A 26297-nucleotide genomic window follows, 5' to 3' on the forward strand; every position below is an offset into this window, starting at 1 on the left:
TTATGAAAATGCCATTCTGGTAACATGTGCAGATATGTGATTATGAAAATTATGTGGTAATGGAGATGCAACAACCAAATCAGAAACTACCATAAACACGGTAAATGCAGTTATTGCTTTTAAGAGAAAGACACTGCAAAGAGTGAAATCAAGAAATATATTATACAAAGCTGGGAATTTCAAGGGTTTTTATACCAAATATTGAAAAGTTCTCATTCGATCTAGTTATCACCTCAATTTATAATAGCGTCGAACGTCACTAATTTTTTTGATAAAAAACTCAAATTATATATTTAATGAGAATATTTCTAAGCAGTACTTCTAGTAGTAATGAACGTTTGTGTCGTTATATGGGAGATATAAAGTATATGGAACTTATTAAAGGCACGATCTAATTGTCGGCGATTTGATAAAACTACAATGCACATAACTAGTGGATCTAGATATAGCATTTAACAAGAGTGGTGAATCGAAAAAGTATAATTATTAAAAAGGGTTTCCTATTATAGGGTGAAAGTTGCATGAGAATAGTATCACATTTCACGAGGGAACATACTACAGAGTGTATATACCGATTTATCAATAGACATTTTCATAAACTAAAAAAAAAAAACTAAACTACTAGTAACAAATTTTAATTCTATATTACAAATTTTTACTTAAATAAAAACGTTTTAAACTATGATCACAAGTACAATGAACCAGCACTAACAATATCTCTATGGACAAGTTCAATTGCCTTTTCCATCTTCTCCTCTAGGGCAACATTACCAATAGTTTTAGCAGCAACAACCAATTGTCTTAACATTTCTTCTAATCTTTTAAACATTCTAATCAAACTACCTTCATAAACATCAGTCATTTTACAAATTTGTGTAAAAGTAGCACCTTTACACCAAGCAAATACAATTTCCATTAATTCTGGTCTAAAAGTTTCAATATAATCTTTTTCCACAATTTCAATTTTAGATTCTTTAGAAATTTTAGCAATTTTACTTGCCATTTCTTGCATTTGTTTTAAAGGTTCTGCTAATTCTGGTTTTAATCTTGGTGTTTCTTTTGATCTTTCTTGAAAAACAAAACATGATAATAAAGCAGCACTTTGTTCTGGTGTAATTTCATTAAAATTACCATTGAAAATCATTTCAGTTAATAATAACTCATCACCTGTACTAATTTCACAAGCAACACGACCTTTTAATTCAATAACATCTGAAGCTGTAGTGAATCCTAAACGACGTAAAACTCTTTTACGATGTCTTAAATCATCTAATTGAATGACAGCTTGTGCTTCTAAGATTTTGTCTTTTAAGGATTTAGCATCATCATTTAATGCAACTTTAGCACTATATTCTTCATATAATGTTTTCAATCTTGGTGATAAAGATAATGGATTTGAATATAATTTTGATTCTAAAACTTCAATTTTTCTTAATAATGTTTTAAATTCAGAATCTTCAATCTTCATGTTTTCAACAGGATCTAATAATGGAATACCATCAGGAAAACGACGTTGAACTTCACTTATACTCTTGGAAACAGTTTCTTTTTGTTGATTTGATTTCATATCTTTTGGTAAATATAATCTTAAATTACCAACAGATTTAATTGATTCTAATGTAATTGGTAAAACTTCATTTTTAGATTTTTCTCCTTCTTTAGCAGGTCTAATACCTTCTGGGAAATTTGGTTGGAATGGTTTGATCAAATTGGTTGGTGAATCAGCAAACATGGTATTTACTAAAACATTCACTATATATGATTGATGATCAGTATAAGTTTCACTTTTATTTCTTTTATTTTGTCTTTTTTGGAAATCAACAACAACACCCCAACCATAATCAAATTCACCAATTTGAATTTTTAATAATCTACCACCTTGTAAAAAGGTTAATATATGAGCTGGATGTGTAATAATATGACGAACATCTTCATTATAAACATCCAATTGTTTACGTAAATCATAATATTCACGAACTGTACTTTCATCTTCAATTGTAATAGTTTTCAATTGTTCTTCAATTTCATATAATTTTCTTTCCAATACAGGAACTGATGCAGCATTTTGGAATTGGAAGAATGAATGTTCCAACATAAATTCAGGAGAAATACCTTCAACTCTCATTAAATTTAAAATCATATTATAACCCAAATGGAATGCAGAATCTAATCTATCAGCTTCACCTTTAACCATACCTTTAGCAACTTGAGGTTCCATTTTTTCATCAATCATCATAATAACAATACCACGATCATCTAACCCACGACGACCAGCACGACCAGACATTTGAATATATTCACCACCAGAAACCCAACGGAAACCTTTACCATCCCATTTTCGAACTGAAGTGAAAACAACAGTTTTAGCAGGCATATTTAATCCAATAGAGAAAGTTTCAGTAGCAAATAAAACTTTTAATAAACCTTCTTGGAATAAAATTTCAATAATTTCTTTTAAGATTGGTAAAAGACCGGAATGATGGATACCAATACCACGTCTTAATAATGGTAAGATATGTTTAATTTGTGGTAATTCTCTATCAGATTCTGGTAATACATCAACTGCATTATTGAAAATTTTTGTAAGAGTATCTCTTTCTTCCTCTGTATTAAAATCTAATTTACTCATTTTCAAAGCTAAAGATTCACAATCTCTTTTACTAAAAGAGAAAACAATAACTGGATTATATTTTTTAATCCAAATCATTTTAACAATTTTATAAATATCTGATTTACCATCTTTATTACCACCTTTGAAAGTTTGACCTTTTTTACCTTTACTTTTATCAACTGCACTAGGATCATCACCTTGTTTATCACTAATTGAAGCCATAGCTTTTTGGAAATTTTCCTCTCTAAATGTTGATTTTTCATCAACAACTAAATGAATACCATCACCATTTGCTGGGAATAAATAATGTTGTAATGGAGTTGGACGGAAATCAGTATAAACAACATGACAAGGTTGTGAATGAATTTTACAAATCCATTCTGCAAATTCCATAGCATTTGGAATAGTAGCAGATAAAAACACATAATGAACCTTATCAGGTAATAAGATGATTGTTTCTTCCCAAACAACACCACGTTCTTTATCTCTCATATAATGAACTTCATCGAAAATAACCCATGCGACTTCTCTCATAACTTCTGAACCTCTATATAACATTGATCTTAAAATTTCAGTAGTCATGACTAAACAACCAGCATCTGGATTAATTGTAACATCACCAGTCATTAAACCAACATCACCAAATTCAGCTAATAATTCACGATATTTTTGATTTGATAAAGCTTTGATTGGTGATGTATAAATAACTCTTTGCTTTTCACCTAAAGATTGAGCAATTGCATATTCAGCAACAACAGTTTTACCAGCAGAAGTATGAGCAGAAACTAAAACAGATTCACTTCTATCAATACAAGAAATAGCAGTATCTTGGAAAGGATCTAAAGTGAATGGATATGTACGAGCTTCATTTGATCTTTTATGTTCACCAATTGGTTTATAATCATAACCTGAAGGAACAGCAACTTGATGTCTAACTTGATGTGAAAGTTTAACTTTTGCTTCTTCACTTGTTTTTGGCATTAACCCACTTGAAGCTTGAACTTCTCTTGAAGCTTCTTGTTCAAAAGAATCAGCGACTAATGGAACAACTTCAGATTTTTCCTTCTTATCAACTAATTTCTTATCTTTTTTAGTCTTTTTTGATTCATTAGGAATTGGAGTTGGTGAAGCAGATCTCTTTTTAGATTGATCATTTGATTCATCTTCAATTTCTTCAATTTTTTTTCCAGAATCATTTGATTCTTTCTTCAATGGGATTTGAGGAGGCAAACTTGGCTTCTCATCGAAGACATCAAACAAATCATCCCCATCCATCTTTTAAAGCTGACGATTGTAAAATCTGATGATATCTCTTGTTTTTCAAGTATTGTTAATTTTTATACTTTTCTGGTTCTATATATTAAGAAAAAAAAAATTCTTATCGATTATGTCATCTGGTAAAGACACCAGCTCATCGGTATATAAACTATACAACTCATAATAACTTAGAAGATTATAAACATTACCAGTGTATTTGATTAGCTGAGTCTTTTGATCTATTTGGCACTTAACCGTAGCTGCTACAATTACTAGAGATTTTATTTGAAAGTCAATAAATTCATGTATTTATAATGGTGAACTTGATCTCTTTTGAAGTCTGTTGAACTCATACAATATCATCAAATATCAAAGCATATTAAAAACAAGAATTATATTATCAATCTCAGTGATGGGATATCATTTCTATACTTCTATGTCATGATCACCATATTATATTCACTTGAGCTGTTTTGAGTAATTATTAAAGTTATTCACAATTTACTAGACCCTTTCAACGACTCACAAATTTTTCAAATTCAGGAACACCTTTGTCAATGATATTGTACTTAAAAACTTCAAATAATAGTTTCAAACCCCTTTTGGGGTCATGTCCAACCACGCTACTCAAAAATTCGATCATAAAAAGTTCATCTTAATATCTGAAAGAACTAAACTGATCCCAATACATATATATGATATTAAGATGAAAAAATGGAATTTTTACGCGTTATTTTATGAAATTCCTTCCAATCGCGCAACAAGTAAAACTACAATTTGGCTCAATTTGAAAAAGAGTATAAAATCATCAACATTAAACTATAAACAGTGATACGTTATATCATCAATTATAAAGATATTATTATAATGATTCAGTTGCTTAAAATCAAATTAGATTAGTGATGTTGTTATGATTCCCACATCAATTCAAACATAATCGTGTTGATTTATACAATAAAGTTGACATAAAGTTGACATAAAGTTTTGGAGCCAATGCATGAACCAACTAGTACTATCTGATTGTATGATACAAAAGGGTCAAAAGTTTAATGTGTGACAACACCCCAAAATATGATGAGCTCAGAGAATAAATCAATTAGTTGAATTAAAATAGTAAACGTTGAAAAACAATCAAGGGATTTTCTGAAGTTTATATACAATTCAAAATTAACCGCTGAGATTATTAAACTTAATATATCTTGACTTCCCCTTTGAGTAATTACTATGCAATATAACTACAAATGGGTGATATGACTAAAATTAAACTAATGTATTTCAAATGGTGAATTTGATCTCTTGTAATAACAATATCATCGAATATCAACGCATCAAATCAAAAGTTGTATATATATAGGATCATAATGATGGGATGATGCAAATCATTTGAATAAATCAAATTACACATCATATTAACCATCATTTGGTCAATAACCATTGATAAAACAATTCAGAAACGAAGAAGAACTAGCATGCGCCAAAGAAAAGGTAATGACTAGTGATATCATAAATCACAAACTATCCCGAGGGAATAATTATATTAATGGAATATTGCAAGAGTATTTATACTCAATGTGCGAATCAACTCATTGAATGAAAGCTCAAAAAATAACTCAATATATAAAGTTCTCAAATTTCTCAATAACTTCTCATAATGCACTAATCATGAGAATCATAAGCGCCAGTACTGAACGGTGTACAACTACACTAGTGAATATTTCCAAATAAGCTGTACATTAACTACAAATCAACATAAACTCAATCAAAAATAATAGACTCATGTATTTAAAATGGTGAATCCAATCTCTTTTAAAGTCATTACAACTCAAAAATATCATCAAATATCAAACCATATTAATCATGAATTAGTGTATAATATAACTCATATCGAATGAAGTCACAATTTCAGAATCTAACATGTTGTATATAATGGTAGTAATTCTATCAGTTTTTCATTAATAACATCATAAATTTTCTATCATAATTAATCTTCAATCGACTGAGCTTGGATGTAAGTAAAACCCATAAAAGACTAATGCATACTAGTCTTAATAAATTTACTATCAAAAGTACAGTATACGAAAATAAACACCCAATCAGATTTGTTATTTAATTTCATCAAGAAACAATCCACCCCTAATTTGCAATGTATTAAATAATATCAAAATTTTAAAAACTTGACGTACTGGATTTGGATATATTCAGCTCAATTTATACCCAGAATATTATTCTCTCATGATCAGCTAATTCCATATATGAGAACTTTAATTTTCCATCTCATGAAATTGATCAGCAACCTCATATATACTAAGCAACTACAACATTTCATTAACGTATTATAAATATTTATTAATCTATAAGATTTTGATTTTTAATGTACATAATATAATATATTTAAATTCCAACCTGTAGTAGTGTATAAGTAATTGTAAAAATACATAAAAAAAAAAGCATTAAAAAACATTAAAAAGTAAAATCCAAAAGTCACTGAAATGCTTTATATATCAAATTTTAAATTCTGCACATATGGAGATATATACAGGTATGTGTATGAATTAATAGTTGATATTGGATTTGTTTTTGTTTCTTTTTGATTGTTGTGGACATTATTCATTAATTTGAAATAGCCATGAAAAAAAATGCAATATGAAATGGTATATATATGATATGATTTTTTTTTTTGATTAAGTTGAATTTGTGTATGTGTATGGTTTTTATATTTGTCGTAATCATGAGAAAATAAAAATAAATTAAAAATTGGTCTTGATATTCATTAATTTGTATTATGGAAGTTTAGTGGGCATAAAAAGTTTATTCATCTTTTTCATTAATTTTATCAAAATTTATTTCATCAAGAATTTCTTTTGCACCCATATCAATTAATTTTTGTGCTAAAATTTCACCACATCTTTTTGAATCTAATTTATAATCATTAATTTCCATTGTAATTTCATCTTCAACATAATTTGTACCATCAACTGAAATAACAATAGCTTTTAAATTATAATTTTTGGTTTGAGAATCATATTTACTCCATACACCAATTGGTACCGAACATCCACCTTCTAAAGTTCTCATTAATGAACGTTCTGCATAACAACATATAGTAGCTTCAACATTTTCAATACTTTTCAAAATTGGCTTCATTATAGCATCATTTTTTCTAATTTCAATACCTAAGGCACCTTGACCAACTGCATGATACATAACTGAAGCATCTAAACGTTGAGTAATACGATGTTCTAAACCAACTCTTGTTAAACCAGCAGTAGCCAAAATAATACATTTAAATTCAGTTGATTCATCATCTAATTTACGAATTCTTGTTTGTAAATTACCACGAATACTTTCAAATATTAAATTTGGGAAATTTTTCTTTAATTGAGCAGATCTTCTAACTGATGAAGTACCAACAACTGAACCTGAAGGTAATTCTTGTAAAGATTTATATGGTGAATTCTTGGCCATTAAAACAGCATCTGAAGGATCTTCTCTTTCAATAATACAACCCAATTCAAATTCATCAGGTAAATTAGTTGGCATATCTTTTAATGAATGAACAATTAAATCTAATTGATGATATTCACCCATATCTTGTAATAATAAGATTTCCAATTCTTTTGTCCATAAAGATTTACCACCAAATGAATATAAAGGTTTATTTAAAACTTGATCCCCCAATGTAGTTAAAGCTAAGATTGGACATGAAGTTGAAGGGAAATTTTCTTTTAATTTTGCTTTAATAATTTCACTTTGAGCAACAGCTAATTTAGATTTACGACCACCAATAAATATTTGATCTGGAACATAAGGAACATTAATATCAGCTTTAACAATTGGAGTTGCTTTATTTGGATTAAAAGTAACATCATCAACTATAACTGAAGAATTTTTATCATTAGCATGAGGAGTTTGTTGAGTTATTGACATTTTTCTAAAACTTGAAGGAGTTGGATTAAAAAAATTTAATTTTGAAGATGAATCAATGTGTTGAACTGGTGAAGACAACATTATGAATTGAATTGTATATGATTTATGAAATTGGTATTATTTGATATTAGATATCTATCTTTTTATTTGATTCCGAATTTTTTTAATTGGCGGAAAACAAAAAAAAGTAATGGAAGAAAAAACACACACTGAGTAAAAAAAAAGAAGCAGCAGGTAGTTTTTTTTGGGAAAATCAAAAATAATTCAAATGGATTTAAGCTTGAATATGATTGAAATTATGAAATAATGAATATAATATTTGAAATTAGAATTTAAAATTGATTTTAAAATTCTTTTGATCTATTTTGTTTTAATTGTATAGTAAACAGAGGTAATTAAAATTCAAATTCTAAGAATGTAATGAGAATGAGATATTCCTAAGTGATATATGAAATGACTTGAATGGATTGATTGTTTTGTAGTTGATAAATTAGTAAATTAACCAATATTCCTTAATTAAAAGTGTAAACAATTTAATAAAATGGAAAGATTGTTGATTTTAAAGAGTTTGAACTTTTCGGTTTCGTTTGCAATTTTATTTGATGTCTGTTTTTTTTTTTTTCTTTTGATGGTTTTGATTTTTTTCACTCGAATTTGAATGGTCAGAATTTATCAGTTTCGGGACACGGGACAAATGAGAAATGAGAACTGGGACAATTTGAACACAGTGATAATGAAATAATGAGGAATTGAATAATAGTATAATATAAAACAAATGAGAGTAAAGTTGTAACTTGTTATATATATCTGTTTATTGTGTACTACAATTCTCATTTGGGTTCCCAACTCCATGAGACGTTTATTCTCGGGGGATTTCTTGACCCAAAGGAGACAAACAATACGGACCATTTCCCAGTGAGAAAAGCCAATCAAAAGATAGAAAATTGTAAGCTGAACTGGGATTTGAATTTAAAGAGTAACGGTTAAATTGGGACATTTTCGTTTAAGATGGACAAATGGTTGTAGATTTGAACTGATAAAGATGAAGATTGAAGAACGATAAAGAGTATTGATGTCGTTCAATTGACAGGTTAAACTACATTATGGTCTTATTTAATTGCTATCAAATTGATTGTATATTGTTCTATTGTTCTACACCATAAGTCAATTGAAACCGGTGTTTGTCAGTCTTTTGCTTATAAAGTGTCAGCGATTCTCAAAACTTTAAAGAATGAAACTTGAACCGTTATGACTAAAATCGCGAGTACTTTATCAATGTTTAGACTTTCTATTAACGGTTATTGATTACTTGTATATATGGTTGACTATACCATCAACTTATACTTCAATCATGTAATCATGTAATGGCTCATTGATCCCACATTATCTGATTCGTAAATCTTAGGGCGTTCACGTATGTGTCCATGTGTCTATGTGTCTATATACAAAGCAGCCAATATTAATTCAATTGATTATGCCTTTTAAAAGTTTTAATAGTTTATTATTGGTTAATCAATGGCTTATATTTGATTACAAAACTCATATAAATCTAGTTTTCTATTCGAAGTTAAATTTCCTTTGCAAAAAAGGGTGAAATTAAAATGCAAATTAATTTTTGATTATGTAACACATAATGTGATCTCAAAGTAGGGTAAATATTTTGATTTTCGCGGGTCTTGTACTGATTATACTGATATTGTATAGTACAGATTCAACACTTCAAAGATTCAATATCATGTATCACTTTCATCAATATAATGACTCTTGTTAAACAATGTGATACTGATGATCAATTAAAGTATATCTATTATCATTCAAATAAATTATCAATCATTATTAAATCATGTATTTCTATAATATTTGGGGTTTTATTAATATTTCCTCAAATACCTAATTCAATTTCAATTAATGTGTATTATTCATTGATAATTATTGGGTTTATACTAGCTTTCAATTTTATAAAGATTAATCATCGTATGTTCAATTTCTTCATGAATTTTAAGATAACTACTAATGTTCTTTTGATAGAAAAATTCATATCATTAAATAAACATCTTGGGATTGAAATTCAAGAATCAAGTGGTCTAATAAATCAAAATATTAATCATAGATTCATTCCAAGTAATAAAATCTTAGATATTGTTATTAATGAAGGTGCTCAAGGTTTACAATATATTTTTTATTTAGTTATAATTGTGGAAGATTTAAATGAATTGATTGTTATATTACCAGTGAGTTATGTTAATAGTCCTTCTTGAAGACAACCATATCAGTACTAACGTGAATTGAATAGAATACTGATTTGAAATTAAAACAATTGATACAAATAAGGTCAGATATTAGAGATTTATTATTCAATTCAAATAAATCAAATCATAATACAAATAAAACATCACAACGAGAACAACAAGAAGAACGAATCAAAAACACAAAGATATGTAAATATCTCTGTGAAGAATAAACACCACTTCTAATCAATTGCATAATAGAACTTCATAATCTTCATAAAAGATACCTAATAATTTGTACTTTATTCATTATGAATATAAATTTATTTCACCGCGTCGCTTATGTAATAAATTACTCCGATGAGACAAAAATCAATTTTTCTTTTGTATAAACAACTTTTTTACTTCTCAAAACAAAAAGTCAAAGAGTTAATCACCAAAAAAGACTATATAACATACAAGTGAAGTTGAATAGAAGATGAGTAGTGTTGTCAGTGAGTATTATATTATCCCTTTTCATTTTGATTGAATCTCATACTAACAATGTTTCAAGATAAATCAGGTATTAGGTTCGCACCTAAAGTTAAACAACGTCGTGCTGCAAGTGCAACTCCAAATGTTAGTAGAAGAGCTAGTATAACTCCTGCTTTAGATTCTGCTAAAAAGACAAATATAAACAATAGTAATAATGAAGACAATGATAATGATAATGAAAATTCAAGTGATGAAGATGATGCTATATCAACAACAAGTACTAATACTTCAAAACCTCAAGAAAATAGAACAAGAAGATTATCAACACTGAATAATATATCGAATAGAGATTTATTTAAAAAAGTTTCAATTCAAGGTGGTTATTCTCATGATTCTAATACTGCTACAACTTCATCTACTCAAATTGAACGTAAAGGTAATGTTATTGGTATACCACAACCTCCAATGCCTTTAAAAAGAAGAAGAAGTACAACAACAAGTAGGAGAAATTCGACTACTAAAAGAAAATCAGTTAGTGAAGCGCCTGGTGCAACTACAATCACTATTACACCAACAACTACAACATCAAGTGTTCCACCATCAACAGTTTCAGAAAAATTAAATGAAGATGATGAAGATGAGGATGAAGAAGATCCAAAATCAACAAAAAAATCATTAATTTCAAATACTCAAGAATCTGAATTATCAAGTCAAAGTCAAGGTTTATTTTCAAGTTCAATACCTATTCCATCAACTCAAGCTTCAAGTTTACCATCATCTGCACCAGTTGATGATGATGATCTTAATAAAGATAGTACCAGTAAATCTAAAACAGTTGAAAGACCAAATACTGCTCCTGAACAAACTTCATCATCATCAAAATCAAAATCAACTCCTATTGCAACTCCAATATCAAGACCATCTACAGCACCAAGTTCTTCTAAAACATTAGAACAAAATAATGATTCAACAAGTACTACAACTGAAGCTGTTCCACCATCATTAAAAGATTCAGTAAATACTACAACAATTGAATCATTAACTGAACAAAAAATTAAAAATTATTCACAACTTCCAAGATTTTTAATTAATAATTTAGATGCAGAATTAACAAAAAACATTGAAATTGATGAAGAATTTTTTAGAATTAGTGATTTATGTAAACCAAGTTTAAAAATTGGTAAAATTTCTAACAATTTCCATCAAGCCCAAGAAGCACGTAAAAATAAAATGAAGAAAAGAATTGAAAAAAGACAATTAAGACAACGTGCAAGAGAGGAAAAAGTTTCAATTGAATCACTGGAGGAAGAAATTGAAAATAGAATTAAAATTGAAGAAGCTAAAAAAGAAGAAGAAGATAATGAAGATGGAATTCCAGGTGAAGATGATGAAGTTGTTGAAGATGAAGAGAAAACAAAACAAAAACAAAAAGAAGCTGAAGAAAAAGCTGAAAAGGAAATTAAATTAGCAAATAATAATCAAGGTATTCAATTAAAAGTTGGTGCAGATGGTCAATTAATTGTTGATGAAGATTCAAGAGTTTTAGATAGACATTCAAATTTAGGTGAAGATACAAGAGAACGTCTTGATGAAAATCCATTTGAAAATGTTGTTAATTCAGCTACATATGGTAAACAACGATATACAGATAAATGGACTGTTGATGAAGTTGAAAGATTTTATAAAGCTTTAGGTACATGGGGTACAGATTTTGGATTAATTGCACAAATGTTCCCACATAGAACAAGAAGACAAGTTAAGGCAAAATTTATCTTAGAGGAAAAAAAGAGACCAACTATAATTGAACTGGCTTTAAATAATAAATTAAATGGTAATTTTAATTTTGAAACTTATAGTTCAGATTCAAATAAAACATTTGGTACACTGGATCAATTTAATAATAAACTGGAACAATTAAAGAAAGATCATGAAGATAATTTAAGAGAATTAAGTATAGCTAAAGAAAAAGCCAAAGAAGAAGATACCATAAGACAAAAGAAGAGAGAAGAAGAAGTTAAAGCTAATGGTGGTGCATATTCAAGACCATTAACTAGACAAGAAAGATTAGTTGAACTTCGTAAACATGAAACTGTTTTAGGGTCTATTGATGAAGTTAAAAAACAAAGAGAAGAAGAGGAAGCCGCAGCTGCAGCAGAGTTGGAGGCACTTCAATGATTGTAATATAATAAGAATAATGGGAGATTAGATATTGGTTCAGGTGTTTTAATATAAATTGTTTTTTGATTCAGATATGTAGCAGATTTAAATCTAACGGCTGTACGAAAGTCTAGACTTTTTTTGAAATTGCCATATAAAACCACACGTTACGCGCCACATTTTCGTGAAATTCATTTTTTTTTTTTCCTTTAACGTGAATTTAAAATAAACAAGAATTAAATTGCCATTGACAGACAAAGAAAGAAACTCATATTTAAAGATCAGGTATTTTAACCGCCAAAACTGATATATTACTAGTGATTTCATATTGATATATTTGTTTATCATATTTAATATTGTGTGGTGTTTTTGAGTTCTCCTGTTGTGTTTTTTATGGTCAAATATTAGTTGTTGAAATTTGAAACGTACTATACTATATACAAAGGGAACAACATGTCAGGTAACGATCCAAGACAACAACTGCCCTCCATCAAAACAACTGGGTTAGAAGAAGCTGCCACTGGGGCCATCTACCAAGTGATTAAAGAATTCAGTGCTAGACTAGAAGATGAGCTGACTTTGACACTAGGTGATAAGATTGAAGTTATTTCCGATGATAAAGAATATAATGATGGTTGGTATATGGGGAAATCTTTAAATAATGGATCTGTTGGACTTTATCCTAAATCTTTCACTCAGTTGGTTCCAAGTCTCTCAAGACCTTCATTATTAAGATCAAGATCAAGAAGAATAGCTAGTCCAAATTCAGCCAATATTAATAATCAATCTCCTGTTTCTTTACCAAGTGCAAGTGCTTCAGCTACTCCAATTCTTAATAAATCTCAACATCAATTCATACCTGAAGAACAAGAACCAATAGATCAATCTTTTGAAATGACTCCAGATATTAATAAAAAAGATTCTGTAAATGGTGCTATATCTGATATTGATAAAGCACTGGAAGAATTAAGAAATGAAGCTACACCAAATTCAAATTCAAATAATAAAGATAGACCAAGATCTTATAGTATTCAATCTGAAGATTCTTTAAACCCAGAACAAGTTGAATCTTGGACTCCAGAACAAGTTACTGCTTATTTTGCTTATTTAGGATTTGATGTTAATTCTTCAGGTCAATTTGCAAGACACAAAATTACAGGGGCTATTTTATTAGAATTAGAATTAGCTTATTTAAAAGAATTAGATATCCTGTCATTTGGTACAAGATTTGAAATGTTCAAAGAAATTGAAGCATTAAAAGAATTGGCTCATCAAAAAAATTTAGAAGAATCAAATGGTCCTTATAATAAATTATTAGCTCCTGCTGAATTACATAGTTCAAATAAAACAACAAATAATAGAGGATTAGATGATGATTTAGATACTTTTACACGTCCATTAGGTCATGCAAGAAAAAAATCACAATCTTTAGATGATATACCAGAAATTTCAAGACGTTCAAATCAATTTCAAGATCATCAAAAATTTTCACAACCACAACGTCATTCTTTAAGACCATTATCAATAAATCCTCCATCATCTCAAGTACCACAATTACCTCAATCACCAAGTCAATTTGCTTCACCAAGAAGAGCTCCAAATCCTCCTTCATATCCAAGTCCAATTCAATTAAAAGAAGATAATTTCAATCAATTAAGTCCTTCTTTAAACAAGAGAAATTCATTTATTGATTCAACAAATCATTCAAGAAAACCTTCATATGAAGTAAATACTGCTTTCCAACAACCTTATTCACATTCAAGATCAAATTCTAATTTTAAAAGTCAATCTGTTAGTGATTTATTAAGTACAACTCATTTAGATAATGGACGTCCTGCTTCAAGTATATATATGGATACTCAACAAAATCATTCAAGAAAATCAAGTGCACAATTTAAAAAAGGTCATTTTAGAGGTAATTCAGATGCAAGTGTTGCAATTAGTTCGAGAAACGGTAATAATGTTGATCGTTCACATCGTCGTCATTCATCAGTTTTTTCATTTTTATCAAATGCTAATTTTAATAATGGAGGTGGTATTTCACCAACAAGAACTTCACCAACAAGAAAATCTTCAGTGGTTTATCATGATAGAAATTCAAGTCCTACAAGAGATGGCTTTAGAGATTCTCATGATCCACAAAGAACTCCTCAATTAAATTCATCAACCAACAATACTCCAGTTTTACAAACTGCTCCAAAATTACCATCTATTGATACTTCAGTCAATAATTCAAATGATAAAAGAAGATCAGTTTCTGCAAAAGAACCATCAAAACCTGAATCTCCATTAAAATCACCAGCTGGTAAAAGATCAGTTTCTGAAGCTGTTAGAGCTAAAACTTTACGTAATATTTCTTCATCAACTGCATTAAAATCTAAAAATACTAAAAAAGAAACTTCAGCATTTATGGAAGGTATAAGAAATATAAATCCTGCTGATTCTATTAAATCTGCAGATTGTTTTGGTTGGATGAGTAAAAGAGGTGGTATTGCTGTTGGTACTTGGAAACAAAGATATTTTACATTACATGGTACAAGATTATCATATTTTACATCATTAAGTGATTCAAGAGAACGTGGATTAATTGATATAACGTCTCATAAAGTTTTACCTGCTAAAGAAGATGATAAATTTGTTTCTTTATATGCTGCAAGTACAGGTCATGGTAAATTTTGTTTTAAATTAGTTCCTCCAGCTCCAGGTTCAAGAAAAGGTTTAACATTTACACAACCAAAAATCCATTATTTTGCAGTTGAAAGTAAAGAAGAAATGAGAACTTGGATGGCTGCATTAATTAAAGCCACTATTGATATTGATGAATCTGTTCCAATTATAAGTTCATGTGCAACTCCAACAGTTTCATTACAAAAAGCTCAAACTTTATTAGTTCAAGCAAGAGAAAATGCAAGAAGAAGAGAAGATGCTTATAGACAACAAAATTTAGTTCAAAATGAACCTCCATTATCTCAATCATCATTACAACCTGCAACAAGATTACCACCAAGTTCAAATTCAAATGAAAATTCAGGTACATCATCAATATCACCAGATTCCGGTTCATTTGATTCAAATATTCCAACTCAATCACCAAATACTACTGCAACAACATCAGAGATTACTCCTATTTCTCAAAATGGAGAAAATGGATTCTCATCACCATATGTTATTGCATCTGGATTTGTTTCACCAAAATCTAATCCAACTTCAGCAAATCATAGTCCAATTGATCAAGAATTTAAAAGTAAACCTTATAGTGCTAATACAACTCGTCAACCAAGTCAAAGGATTTCATCATCTGCATCTGCAGCTGCAGCTGCAGCTATTGCTCATAAGAATAGAATAAGTGATAATTCAAATAGAATATGATCTTGAATTTAAATCATATATCTTTTCATAAATATTAAATAAGAGACGATTTGTGTGTTTTTTTTTGAATTACAAGTTATAAGTTGTTAATGGTTTTCTGTTTGTTTTTTCTTGCTTTACAAAAAGTATAATAATATCATAAATTAGCTATAAAAAAGAATCAATGCTAAATTTAATTTTAATAGTAATAATCAAGTTTTTTTTTTCTATCATATAAAGTTCATATATCCAATAATTTAATATTTTTATTAACTATAGTCACTCCTTTATCAATTTTGTTGGTCGTTATTAATGGGTATTTTTTATTTTTGCTATACAAGGGTTTTAATTTAACGGTTAAAGGGTGATCATATTGTTTTTTGTTGTTGATCTTTGTTTTGCGGCTCAATTATCTGAGAGAATTGATATTGATAATATATGTGTTACACAGTGATTTATAGATTGTTATTGCGTAGTAGAAGTAGTTTTCAATTAAATCGGTATTAGTCTTAGTAATACTCAGCACTGGGATTACATAACATTCGCGCTTTTTTATAGCATGTAATGAAAATTAACATAAGGAATTAACATGTCAAGATCATCAACATCTTTAGGAAGTGAATACTGGACAACAAGTACAGAGAAAGATAAGATACACAATTATGAGCTCAATAGTGGATGAAGAATGGTCTAGTTTGACTATCCAATTGGCCAATGATCCTGAAAATTTCCAACATTGGGAATCTTTATTAAATTATGTTTCAAAAGATTTAACAAAATTATCACCATTACCACAAATTGAAAGATTTAGAATAACTTTTGATCAATTTTTATTGAAATATCCTCAAGCTGAAAAATATTGGTCTATATATGCTGGATTGGAGTTCAAATTAGGGAATACCGATGTTGCAAAGTTGATTTATGAAAAAGGGTTAAGTTTTATATCATATTCATTATTATTATGGACAGATTTTTTGAAATTTTTAAGAGTTATTGAGTTGGATTATGGAAAATTAGTTTATTTTTATCAACAAGCTGAATTCAAAATTGGATTTCATTATCATAGTTATGAATTTTGGAATGATTATTTAGATTTCGAAGAAAAATATAATGGTAAATCAATTTATTATTATGGTATACTACGGAAAGTTATTGAATTACCAATTTATAATTTTGCACACTTTTTCCAAATTTGGCTTAATGAAATTGAAAATATTAATATAAAGAATTTCAACAAGATTGTTAATGAATCTGATCTTACTAATAAATTAAAAATTGATTTAGATAAACAAGATTTAAAAAAATTAGATTATCATGAATTAGGATTAAAATTGAAGAAAATTTTCACAGATTTATATATAACAGTTCAATATAGATCATTTGAACTGTATAATTTTGAAAAAAATTTGAAATTAGAATATTTCATACCAGATTTTTTCAAATCATTTGAAGAATTGACTAATTGGGATAAATATTTAGATTATGTTGAAATTAATGGAACAGAAAAACAAATTATTCAATTATATGAAAGATCATTAATACCATTATCCAAGTATAATAATATATGGTTGAAATATGCAAATTATTATATTGGAGAATCAAGAGTTTTAGATGCCAAAAATATATTAAATAGATCATTAATTTATGTTGATTCTTCAAGAGCTATACCAATTTATATTAAATTATCAGAAATTGAAATATCATTAAATAATTATATCAAGGCAAAAGATTTGTTAACTACAGTTTTAATAAATTTCCCAAATCAATTAATTATCTTATTCAAAATTATTGATTTAGAATATTTAATTAATCATAAAAATTTAGGTTTTTTCAAACAATGGGTTATAAAATTAATTTTGAATAAACCAATTGAATTAAGTATTCATTTATTAATTCATTTATCAAACTTTAAAAGTTTAACAATTGATAACAAATTATTAGATTCAATAAATAATGATGAAAGATTTAATAAAATTTCAAAATTTTGGATTTTTTATCTTGATATTCAATTACGTTCAAATAATTCAAGATCTGAATTAATTAAAACTTATAATTTAGCTTTAGAAAATCTTGGTGATGATGATGAATTATTACAAAAATGGTATGATGATTATTTAAGTTATGATACAGAAGATGGTATCAAAAAATATTTTAATATAAATAGGAAACTTGTATTGAAATAATATAGGATAATGAATGCTTAGATCCATATTTATGTAACTACAACGCCGAAGTTAAATCAATAAAACATCATTTATTTCATATAATCATTAATTAATTCATAAGGTTTAAACTTTACCTTCAGTTAAAGCATTTTTATGATCAAATTTAATACGAACAGATTTAACTTGAGTATAATTATCAAAAACTTCAGTACCCATTTCTCTACCAAATCCACTTTGTTTATAACCACCAAATGGTGTAGATTCTTGTAAATCATTAAATGTATTAACCCAAACCGTACCAGCTTGTAAACGATTTGAAACTTCTAATGCAACATTTAAATCATTTGTATGTAAACCTGAAGCTAAACCAAATTCTGAATCATTTGCTTTTTGGATAACTTCATCAACTGTAGTGAATTTACTAATTGTTGCAACTGGACCAAAAATTTCTTCTTTAACAACAGAATAATCTTCATTATCAGTTTCAAAAATTGTTGGTTGAATAAAATAACCCTTTTTACCAATTCTTTCACCACCAACTAAGATTTTTGCACCTTCTTTTTTACCCTTTTCAATATAGTCCAATACGGTATCGAATTGTGATTTAATAGCTTGAGAGCCATGGAAAACATCTTTATCAAATGGATCACCAATTTTCAAACTTTTAGTCTTTTCAACTAATTTTGAAACGATTTTATCATAAATACCACTTTGAACATAGATTCTTGAACCTGCACAACAAACTTCACCATTATTATAAAAAATTCCAAAAATTAAAGAATCAACAACTTGATCAATCTTAGATTCAACATCATTAAAAACAATATTTGGAGATTTCCCACCTAATTCAACACTAATTTTTTTTAAATTTGATTCACCTGAACTAATTAAAATTTCACGACCAATTTCTGTTGAACCTGTAAATGCAGTTTTTCTAATTTTTGGATGTCTCAACATATGATCACCTGCATCTCTACCAGATCCAATTAAAGTGTTGATAACACCTGGTGGGAAACCAGCTTCTTTAACCAATTGGGAAGTATATAATGCACTTAATGGAGTTGCAGATGCTGGTTTCAAGACAACAGTATTACCAGTAATAACAGCTGGTGCAATTTTCCAACCCCACATCAAGATTGGGAAATTCCATGGTATAACTTGACCACAAACACCTAATGGTTCTCTTTTGGTATAAGTTAAATAATCATTTGAAGTATCAATAGTACGACCATTAATTTTATCATAAGCACCTGCGGTTGATCTTAGGGATCTGATTAATAAACCAACATCAGTTTTAGCCCATTTTAAAGCTTTACCATTATTTAAAGAATCAATTTTAGCAATAATATCTTGATCTCTTTCAATTAAATCAGCAAGTTTTAATAAAAGTAAAGATCTTTGATATGGTTCAGTTTGAGACCATTCATGGAAAGCTTCATCTGCAGCATTGACCGCATCATCAACATCTTTTGAATTACCTTTTGAAACTTTTGTAATTACTTCTTCAGTTGATGGATTTATAACATCGGAAGTTTCACCAGATTGGGCAGGTCTAAATTCGTTATTTATGAAAATACCTGTTGGTTGTTTATATGATTCACCTGTTGGGAATTTAATTGTAACTGTATCTGACATTTTGATTGATTGATATTGGAATTGAATTGAATTGAACTGAAACAATCAATCAACAAAGATATTGAAAGGATTTTAACCATTATTTATATAGTTAACCACAACCCCTAAACCCATATTATCCTTTGCTATAATCTTTAGATCCAACAGATAATTGCTTTCCAAATCGTACCATTATCCAAAGTATAATCAACACCATTAATACCGCGCGTTTAATGGACACTATAAATCGTCTTTCCACTAAACTTGACTTGCTCTTTAATAATCTGGGGGTGAATCAAACCATGAATAAAAGGGGTCAAGAGTTAATTAAAGCCATCTGGGGAACATGGCAATTGGAACATTGACCACTATACCAATATAATACTGAAACCATTTCTATCCGATCCATCCATAACCATTGATCAAGATCTATAATAACCAACCACGAGTGCAATATTTAGTGTAACAAATGCATAATTTAGGAAATGATTGCCGTTAATCACTTTACTTATTATCAAATAAAGCAATTACCAATGATTAATAACCCATTATAAGCGAAGACGTGTAGTTAGTTGTGTTGTTAAAAGCAAATTTGTTTTATAGCAATTGTTAAAATTTTAAAACCTGTCAAAGCAATTCGGATTTTGGTGAACAATAGTGAGCAAATAAAACATCAATAAACAGAGATAAGTTGAACTTCTAATAGTAAACTAAGTGATTAAATAATAAATTAATGTATTATAAATATCAATCAATATTATAATACCATTCATAACTACCCATCTATATTTTAAATATTCACTTTTCAAAACATGTAAGCGTGGAGTTGGAACCGTTCCAACTTTTGTAGAGTGCAAAAAAATTTCAATTTCGATATTCTTCAAACATTCATTTATGTTACTAGAATTTATTTGCTTTCATGTTTAATCCTCCTATCAACGACTTTACAACTGAGTTTATTATGTGTGAATAACAGATGATTTCTTTGAAAGAGTTCGCTCTTAGGGTATAAGCGTTGCGTGCAATGCTAAACATCCGTTCTACTCTGGCCGTGCTTTGCTCGATTGAAGTTAAGTCTATGCAATATATTGGGGTTTAAGAATTGAACTATGGAATATGTTTCCATGTCTTTTTAACACAATATTCAAATCAAATCATTGAGAGTTTAATAGTTGTGAGTTTGATTAAGTTTACAGACTTCCTATATATACTTTATTCAATGATTATTACCATTTTTTCTTGATCTGTTGTAGGAATAGCAGTACTACAAATTAACTAAACAATATCAATATCGATTCAATCTTAAACACTATTAACTTTCAATCCTGAATCTAAACCTTCTTTAACAATCTTAACAAATTCATCAACATCAGATTCATTATTATAAATCCCTAAAGAAATTCTAACACCACATCTATATTGAGAAACATAAACATTTTTGGATTTGAAAAAATCCATCCATTTAGGATCAATCAATGGTAAAACATTACTATGTGATGATCTTGATTTTGAATCATTTGGTCCAATTACTTTCAAACCAATTGATGATAATTTTGATCTTAATGATGAGCTTAAATTGGTTAAATAAGTTTCAACATTTTCCATACCAATTGAATTCAAAAATCTTAGATATGAACCTAATGCAATGATTTGCATCATTGGTTTATTTGAATGTTCATATCTTTGAGCATTTGGGAAGACTTTAAAATCTTTATTAACTTTTAAACTTGAATCTAAGTTTGATATATTACCTGAGCATAAAACTGGTGGATTTGATTTTAACAATGGGATAGTTTCAGGTTCAATATACAAAACACCCAATCCATTTGGAATATTTAGACCTTTATGAACACTAAATGCCATTGCAGAAATAGCTAAATCTTGAACATCAATTTTACCAAACCCAACTTCTTGAGTTGCATCAACTAAGATATGAATTCCCTTAGGTTTAAATTCTTTCACGATTGATTTAATATCATTTTTTAAACCAGAATGAAACATGACTGAAGAAATACCAATAGCTTTAGTATTTGAATCAATAAAAGGTTTAAAATCATCAGCTGTGAAAGGTTTAACTTGAGATTCATCAGTTTGGATTATTCTAATTTCTAAACCATCTTTTTCTAAACCTAACCAACCAAAACCTAGACTTGGATGTTCACCATCAATAATAACAACATTATCCCCCCTTTCCCATTTTGTAGATCTTTGAAATAAATTTAAACCTTCAGATGCATCTCTTGTAAATGCAATGTTTTCACTTTGAGTGTTTAAAAACCTACCTAATTCTTTCCTTGTTTCTTCACAATCATTAACAAATTCTGCTTTTGGATGTATTTGATATAAACCTTTGTTGATATAGTTTGTTAAAGAATCTGAAACTATTGTATTTAATGGTGGAGTCAATGAAGAATTCAGAAACACTAAATCTTGATTTTGTTGAAGAATTGGTACGCTGTCACGGAATTTAATTATATGATCGACTTGATTAATTGTCATTATGGTATGATCTTTGGCATAGATTAAAGTATATCATATGGAATATAACACTTTTTCAAACTCATCATGATTCAATACAATTATTCATATATCTTTTTATACAATTTAATATCTCCAAAGTTCTGATCATTGTTAAACTAAAGAGTCATAAAATCATCAGTTCATTACCATCTTCGGATATTCAAGATCCAGATTCCACAGTGTAATGATCATACTGATAAATGCTAAATCTCCACAGGTTCAACTGGTGAATTCTCAGGGTTTGGGGCTTGTATGAGTCTGAAGCTGTTGGTGTACTTGTATTTTGGTGGATCCCGCAATCCAAAGTCTTAGTACTTTAGGTTTGTCATCTTCCAATCATGGGACATTAATTAGTATTTGTTGGTTCAGTTGCAAACTATACAAATATTTATCGGTTCAAAAACTTTATATGGATTAGAATTTAGCAATATTAAAAGAATTGTTTATGAATCATCTGTAGAAATTTTTGCTTATTTTACCAGTGTAGTTACTGTATTTGGTACCTTAAATCTTATGTTATCGAATATCAATTTGTTATCATAGAGCCACGGTTACTAGCACAAAGTATTTACAGCTATGATTCACCTTTTAGAATGTTTGAATTGTTGGTATATACTATATATAATGGATACAATGTTGAACTATAAACCCTTGAAATTGAAACGTTAATATTGTTTTAAAGTTTCATATAAATTGATATTGTTTGGGTATGTCCAATTTTCATAGGAGTCTGGATGTTGAATTGAGCTTGACCTATTTTAATATAAAAGTTGAACCTGATATTGCACAAATTGAATAGATCTGAATTTTTCGTACCGCAATAAGCTAAACTTACACCAGTTTATTCCTGGTTGCCACTTTTATTTTATCCATTGTCAGGTTTATCAACTAGCTCTATTGTAGATAAGTAGCTATAGTACTGTGGTCTGTGGTCTGTGGTCTCTCCGAATCTTTCTTATATCCTTATCAAAATCACCAATTAATACCCCTATATCTCAAACCCGACAAATATCAAGAACATAGTCCAGCACACAACATTAATTAATGCTTTTATAGTATACATAATAAACCCCAAATACTTCAACGATACTACTCATAAATAGCCATCCATGTTTTAAAAATTCACTTTTAGAAATGTATGCCATTTGGAATAAGTAGAGTGCCAAAAAAATTTTGAACAGAACTTTTTTTTTTGGCACTGCACTTATCTCCACCTAGCTCTCCCTTCCTAACTACCCCATGCTAGGCAGAGCTCTGCCTAGGCTCTGCCTAGGCTCTACCTAGAATTTTTTTGGCACTCTACTTATATTAATTAATATTACTTGTATATAATAAATACTTGTTTTTTTTGTTTAGTGATCTATACACATTATCTATATTACTCAAAGACTAGCTTCAAATTCTTCTTTTGTCTTATCAGCTTGCCATCTAAATTTATAAGCTGGATGGTCATTACCTACAAATGTTTGGCCCTTCGTTTGGTTTACATTTTCTCTTAAAGTAGTTGATGTATAATCTTTATGGAAAATTCCTCTAGTTTGTAATTCTGGTATTAACAAGTCAACAACTGATTCTAAATCATCAGGGAATGAAGTTGGCCAAAAATTAAACCCATCAATATCAAATTCTTCAACCCATTTTTCAAATTCATCTGCAATTTCTGATGGAGTTCCAATAAAACTACTATTACCCAAGGTATAATTTTCTAACAATTGTCTTTTTGTTGGTTTATGTGTCTTTATTTTTTTACTAATATTTGTTGTTAATGTAGTTAATCCATTTGCTAATTTACCAACATCAATTTCTTCATCGTCTTCAAATTTACTAATATCAATTCCTGAAACTGCACTTAAACCAACTTCTGCAGATTCTGGTAAACTAAATTGTTTTGATCTTTCAACTTTTCCCAAAGCTTCTTCATGAGTCTTACCAACAATTGGACTTGCTCCAACAACGAATTTAATAGATTTTGGATCTCTACCATATGACTCTGCTAATGCTCTGATATCTTTAATATCATTCTTTAGGGCTTCGCCATATCTACCATCAACAAATACTAACTCAGCATACCTAGCAGCCAATTGTTTCCCTTTAGTTGAAGTACCCGCTTGAATAATCAAAGGAAATCTTTGTGGAGTTGGTTCTGTGATACCAGGTCCTTCAACACTGAAATATTTCCCCTTATGATTGATCTTTCTAAGTAAATTTGGATCTGCAAATATACCTTGTTCTATATCATATTTAACTGCATCATCTCTCCACGATGATAATAGCAATTTCAAAACAACATCAACAAATTCTTCAGTCTTAACATATCTTTCATCATGTTGTGGGAAAGGTTCACCATTTAATAAATTTGGGCCTATACTTTCTAAATAACTTGAAACAATATTCCAACCAATTCTACCATTTGTTAATAAATCCAGAGAAGCTAATCTTCTTGCAAAATGATATGGATGTTCCACAACAGTACTAAAACTTATACCAAAACCTAATCCTTCCGTAGCTTGGGCCATTGCAGTGATGGGAATTGATGGATCAACTCTTGGTGAATATTTACCAAGTTTTGCAGGTAATTCATAATTTCCTGGTCCTTTATAAGTATCAAAGAAACTTAAATGATCAGCAATGAATAATGAATGTAATTTACCTTTTTCTGCTGTCTTAGCTAATTTAATCCATTGATCTAAACTTCTTGTAAATTCTCTTGATGTATCATTTGGATCTCTCCATGATCCAGCTGCACCTCCAGTAAAGACATTAATTATTAAAGATTTTTCAATTGTCATTTTAAGAGTTCTTATCGAATATCATAAGGCTGATCATGCTTTTAAAGGAAGCAAGCGACACTTGTAGTTTATTTATGTTCCTTATGATCCACAAATTGATTTATAGATAACTGTGTATTTAAAGTATCAAATTCAGTAATTTAAACGATAACTCCATCGATATTCTTAATTCTGATTACCTCCCAGTTACATAATATTCGCATTCCTGGAACACAAAATCGCATTCCCAAATCGCATTCCTAAGAAGTCTCCAAAACAGTAAAACATCAAAATATAGATGGTTATGAATGATTAGCACCAGAATATACTTCAAAATTTATTATTCATTTTTATTTTATTTATACATCTAAGTAAACGTTTTGAATATGAGTTATTAATAAATTTATCAATCATGATGACTAATCACCACGCCAAAGATTGCGTAAGCATCAAAAAATACATTTTTTACGGCCACGATTTCTAAAATATCCATGTTTTAGGGCCACGCCCAGTATTCCTGACGTAAGAAATTTGTAATCTATATACATAAATATTGATCCTATATTAACATCAACTTTACTAATTCTACTGCTATATCATAATAAATCATTTATTGATAATATAGCTCATATATGAAGTGCTCTCTTTAACCTAACATCATTTGTCTAAAAATATAAGCTTTGTAGCTATATTAATTTTCCTTCAAGTCATTTTGATACCTTTTGAGCCTAGCCAAATCAAATGGAACCCTTATTTCAAATCTTTTACGTCTAGTTCTTGGAACGTTATATATTGGCTCATAATTACATTCAGATGACTCACTAAAATCAATCAAATATGCTCTATCTCTAGAGACGATGATATTTTGAGGTCTAATATCATTATGTGATCTCTTAATAACATAATTGAGATTATAAAGTTGTTGTTCTAAAGATTCAAAATGAGTATCAGATGGATTAATATGATTTAGATCTATTGGTAATTTTTCCATTAATATATAAAATGCATGATCTGGAATTTCTAAATCATATTCATGGTATGATTCATATGCTTCATCTAGGTTTATGATACCAAAATTTATCAATTTGGGGATATTTATAATTTGATCTTTATCTAAACGATTTTTCATGTTAAATTCTTCAATCTCCTTATATGATAAGAGTTCTTCTAAATAAGATCGACAACCTTGTTCATAAGCTCCTTCTGGCTCAACACCATCTTCTCTCCC

General features: G+C 28.8%; 9 protein-coding genes across 9 annotated transcripts; 3 read left to right on the forward strand and 6 right to left on the reverse strand.

Moving 5' to 3' along the window:
* Positions 1–685: 685 nt before the first annotated feature.
* MTR4 (ATP-dependent RNA helicase MTR4) lies at positions 686–3886 on the reverse strand (the record flags this gene model as incomplete). Its single annotated transcript, XM_011273168.1, has 1 exon — positions 686–3886. The coding sequence occupies one exon, from the start codon at positions 3884–3886 to the stop codon at positions 686–688; it is 3201 nt and encodes a 1066-aa protein (XP_011271470.1).
* Positions 3887–6676: 2790 nt separating this feature from the next.
* Positions 6677–7795, reverse strand: HEM3 (hydroxymethylbilane synthase; the record flags this gene model as incomplete). Its single annotated transcript, XM_011273169.1, has 1 exon — positions 6677–7795. The coding sequence occupies one exon, from the start codon at positions 7793–7795 to the stop codon at positions 6677–6679; it is 1119 nt and encodes a 372-aa protein (XP_011271471.1).
* A 2771-nt stretch (positions 7796–10566) lies between these two features.
* Positions 10567–12672, forward strand: BN7_6277 (transcription factor TFIIIB subunit BDP1; the record flags this gene model as incomplete). The annotated part of the gene is made up of 1 exon (XM_011273170.1): positions 10567–12672. One exon carries the CDS (start codon positions 10567–10569, stop codon positions 12670–12672), a length of 2106 nt encoding a protein of 701 aa, XP_011271472.1.
* Positions 12673–13107: 435 nt separating this feature from the next.
* BN7_6278 (uncharacterized protein) lies at positions 13108–16023 on the forward strand (the record flags this gene model as incomplete). The annotated part of the gene is made up of 1 exon (XM_011273171.1): positions 13108–16023. One exon carries the CDS (start codon positions 13108–13110, stop codon positions 16021–16023), a length of 2916 nt encoding a protein of 971 aa, XP_011271473.1.
* A 641-nt stretch (positions 16024–16664) lies between these two features.
* Positions 16665–18185, forward strand: PRP42 (mRNA splicing protein PRP42; the record flags this gene model as incomplete). The annotated part of the gene is made up of 1 exon (XM_011273172.1): positions 16665–18185. The coding sequence occupies one exon, from the start codon at positions 16665–16667 to the stop codon at positions 18183–18185; it is 1521 nt and encodes a 506-aa protein (XP_011271474.1).
* A 105-nt stretch (positions 18186–18290) lies between these two features.
* Positions 18291–19802, reverse strand: BN7_6280 (Retinal dehydrogenase; the record flags this gene model as incomplete). Its single annotated transcript, XM_011273173.1, has 1 exon — positions 18291–19802. The coding sequence occupies one exon, from the start codon at positions 19800–19802 to the stop codon at positions 18291–18293; it is 1512 nt and encodes a 503-aa protein (XP_011271475.1).
* A 1281-nt stretch (positions 19803–21083) lies between these two features.
* Positions 21084–22280, reverse strand: BN7_6281 (Serine hydroxymethyltransferase; the record flags this gene model as incomplete). The annotated part of the gene is made up of 1 exon (XM_011273174.1): positions 21084–22280. One exon carries the CDS (start codon positions 22278–22280, stop codon positions 21084–21086), a length of 1197 nt encoding a protein of 398 aa, XP_011271476.1.
* Positions 22281–23683: 1403 nt separating this feature from the next.
* On the reverse strand, positions 23684–25090 carry BN7_6282 (putative monooxygenase; the record flags this gene model as incomplete). The annotated part of the gene is made up of 1 exon (XM_011273175.1): positions 23684–25090. The coding sequence occupies one exon, from the start codon at positions 25088–25090 to the stop codon at positions 23684–23686; it is 1407 nt and encodes a 468-aa protein (XP_011271477.1).
* Positions 25091–25760: 670 nt separating this feature from the next.
* BN7_6283 (uncharacterized protein) lies at positions 25761–26198 on the reverse strand (the record flags this gene model as incomplete). The annotated part of the gene is made up of 1 exon (XM_011273176.1): positions 25761–26198. One exon carries the CDS (start codon positions 26196–26198, stop codon positions 25761–25763), a length of 438 nt encoding a protein of 145 aa, XP_011271478.1.
* Positions 26199–26297: the final 99 nt, after the last annotated feature.

The sequence above is a fragment of the Wickerhamomyces ciferrii genome, contig 00261 (assembly GCF_000313485.1).
Source record: "Wickerhamomyces ciferrii WGS project CAIF00000000 data, strain NRRL Y-1031 F-60-10, contig 00261, whole genome shotgun sequence".
Lineage (NCBI taxonomy): Eukaryota > Fungi > Ascomycota > Saccharomycetes > Phaffomycetales > Wickerhamomycetaceae > Hansenula > Hansenula ciferrii.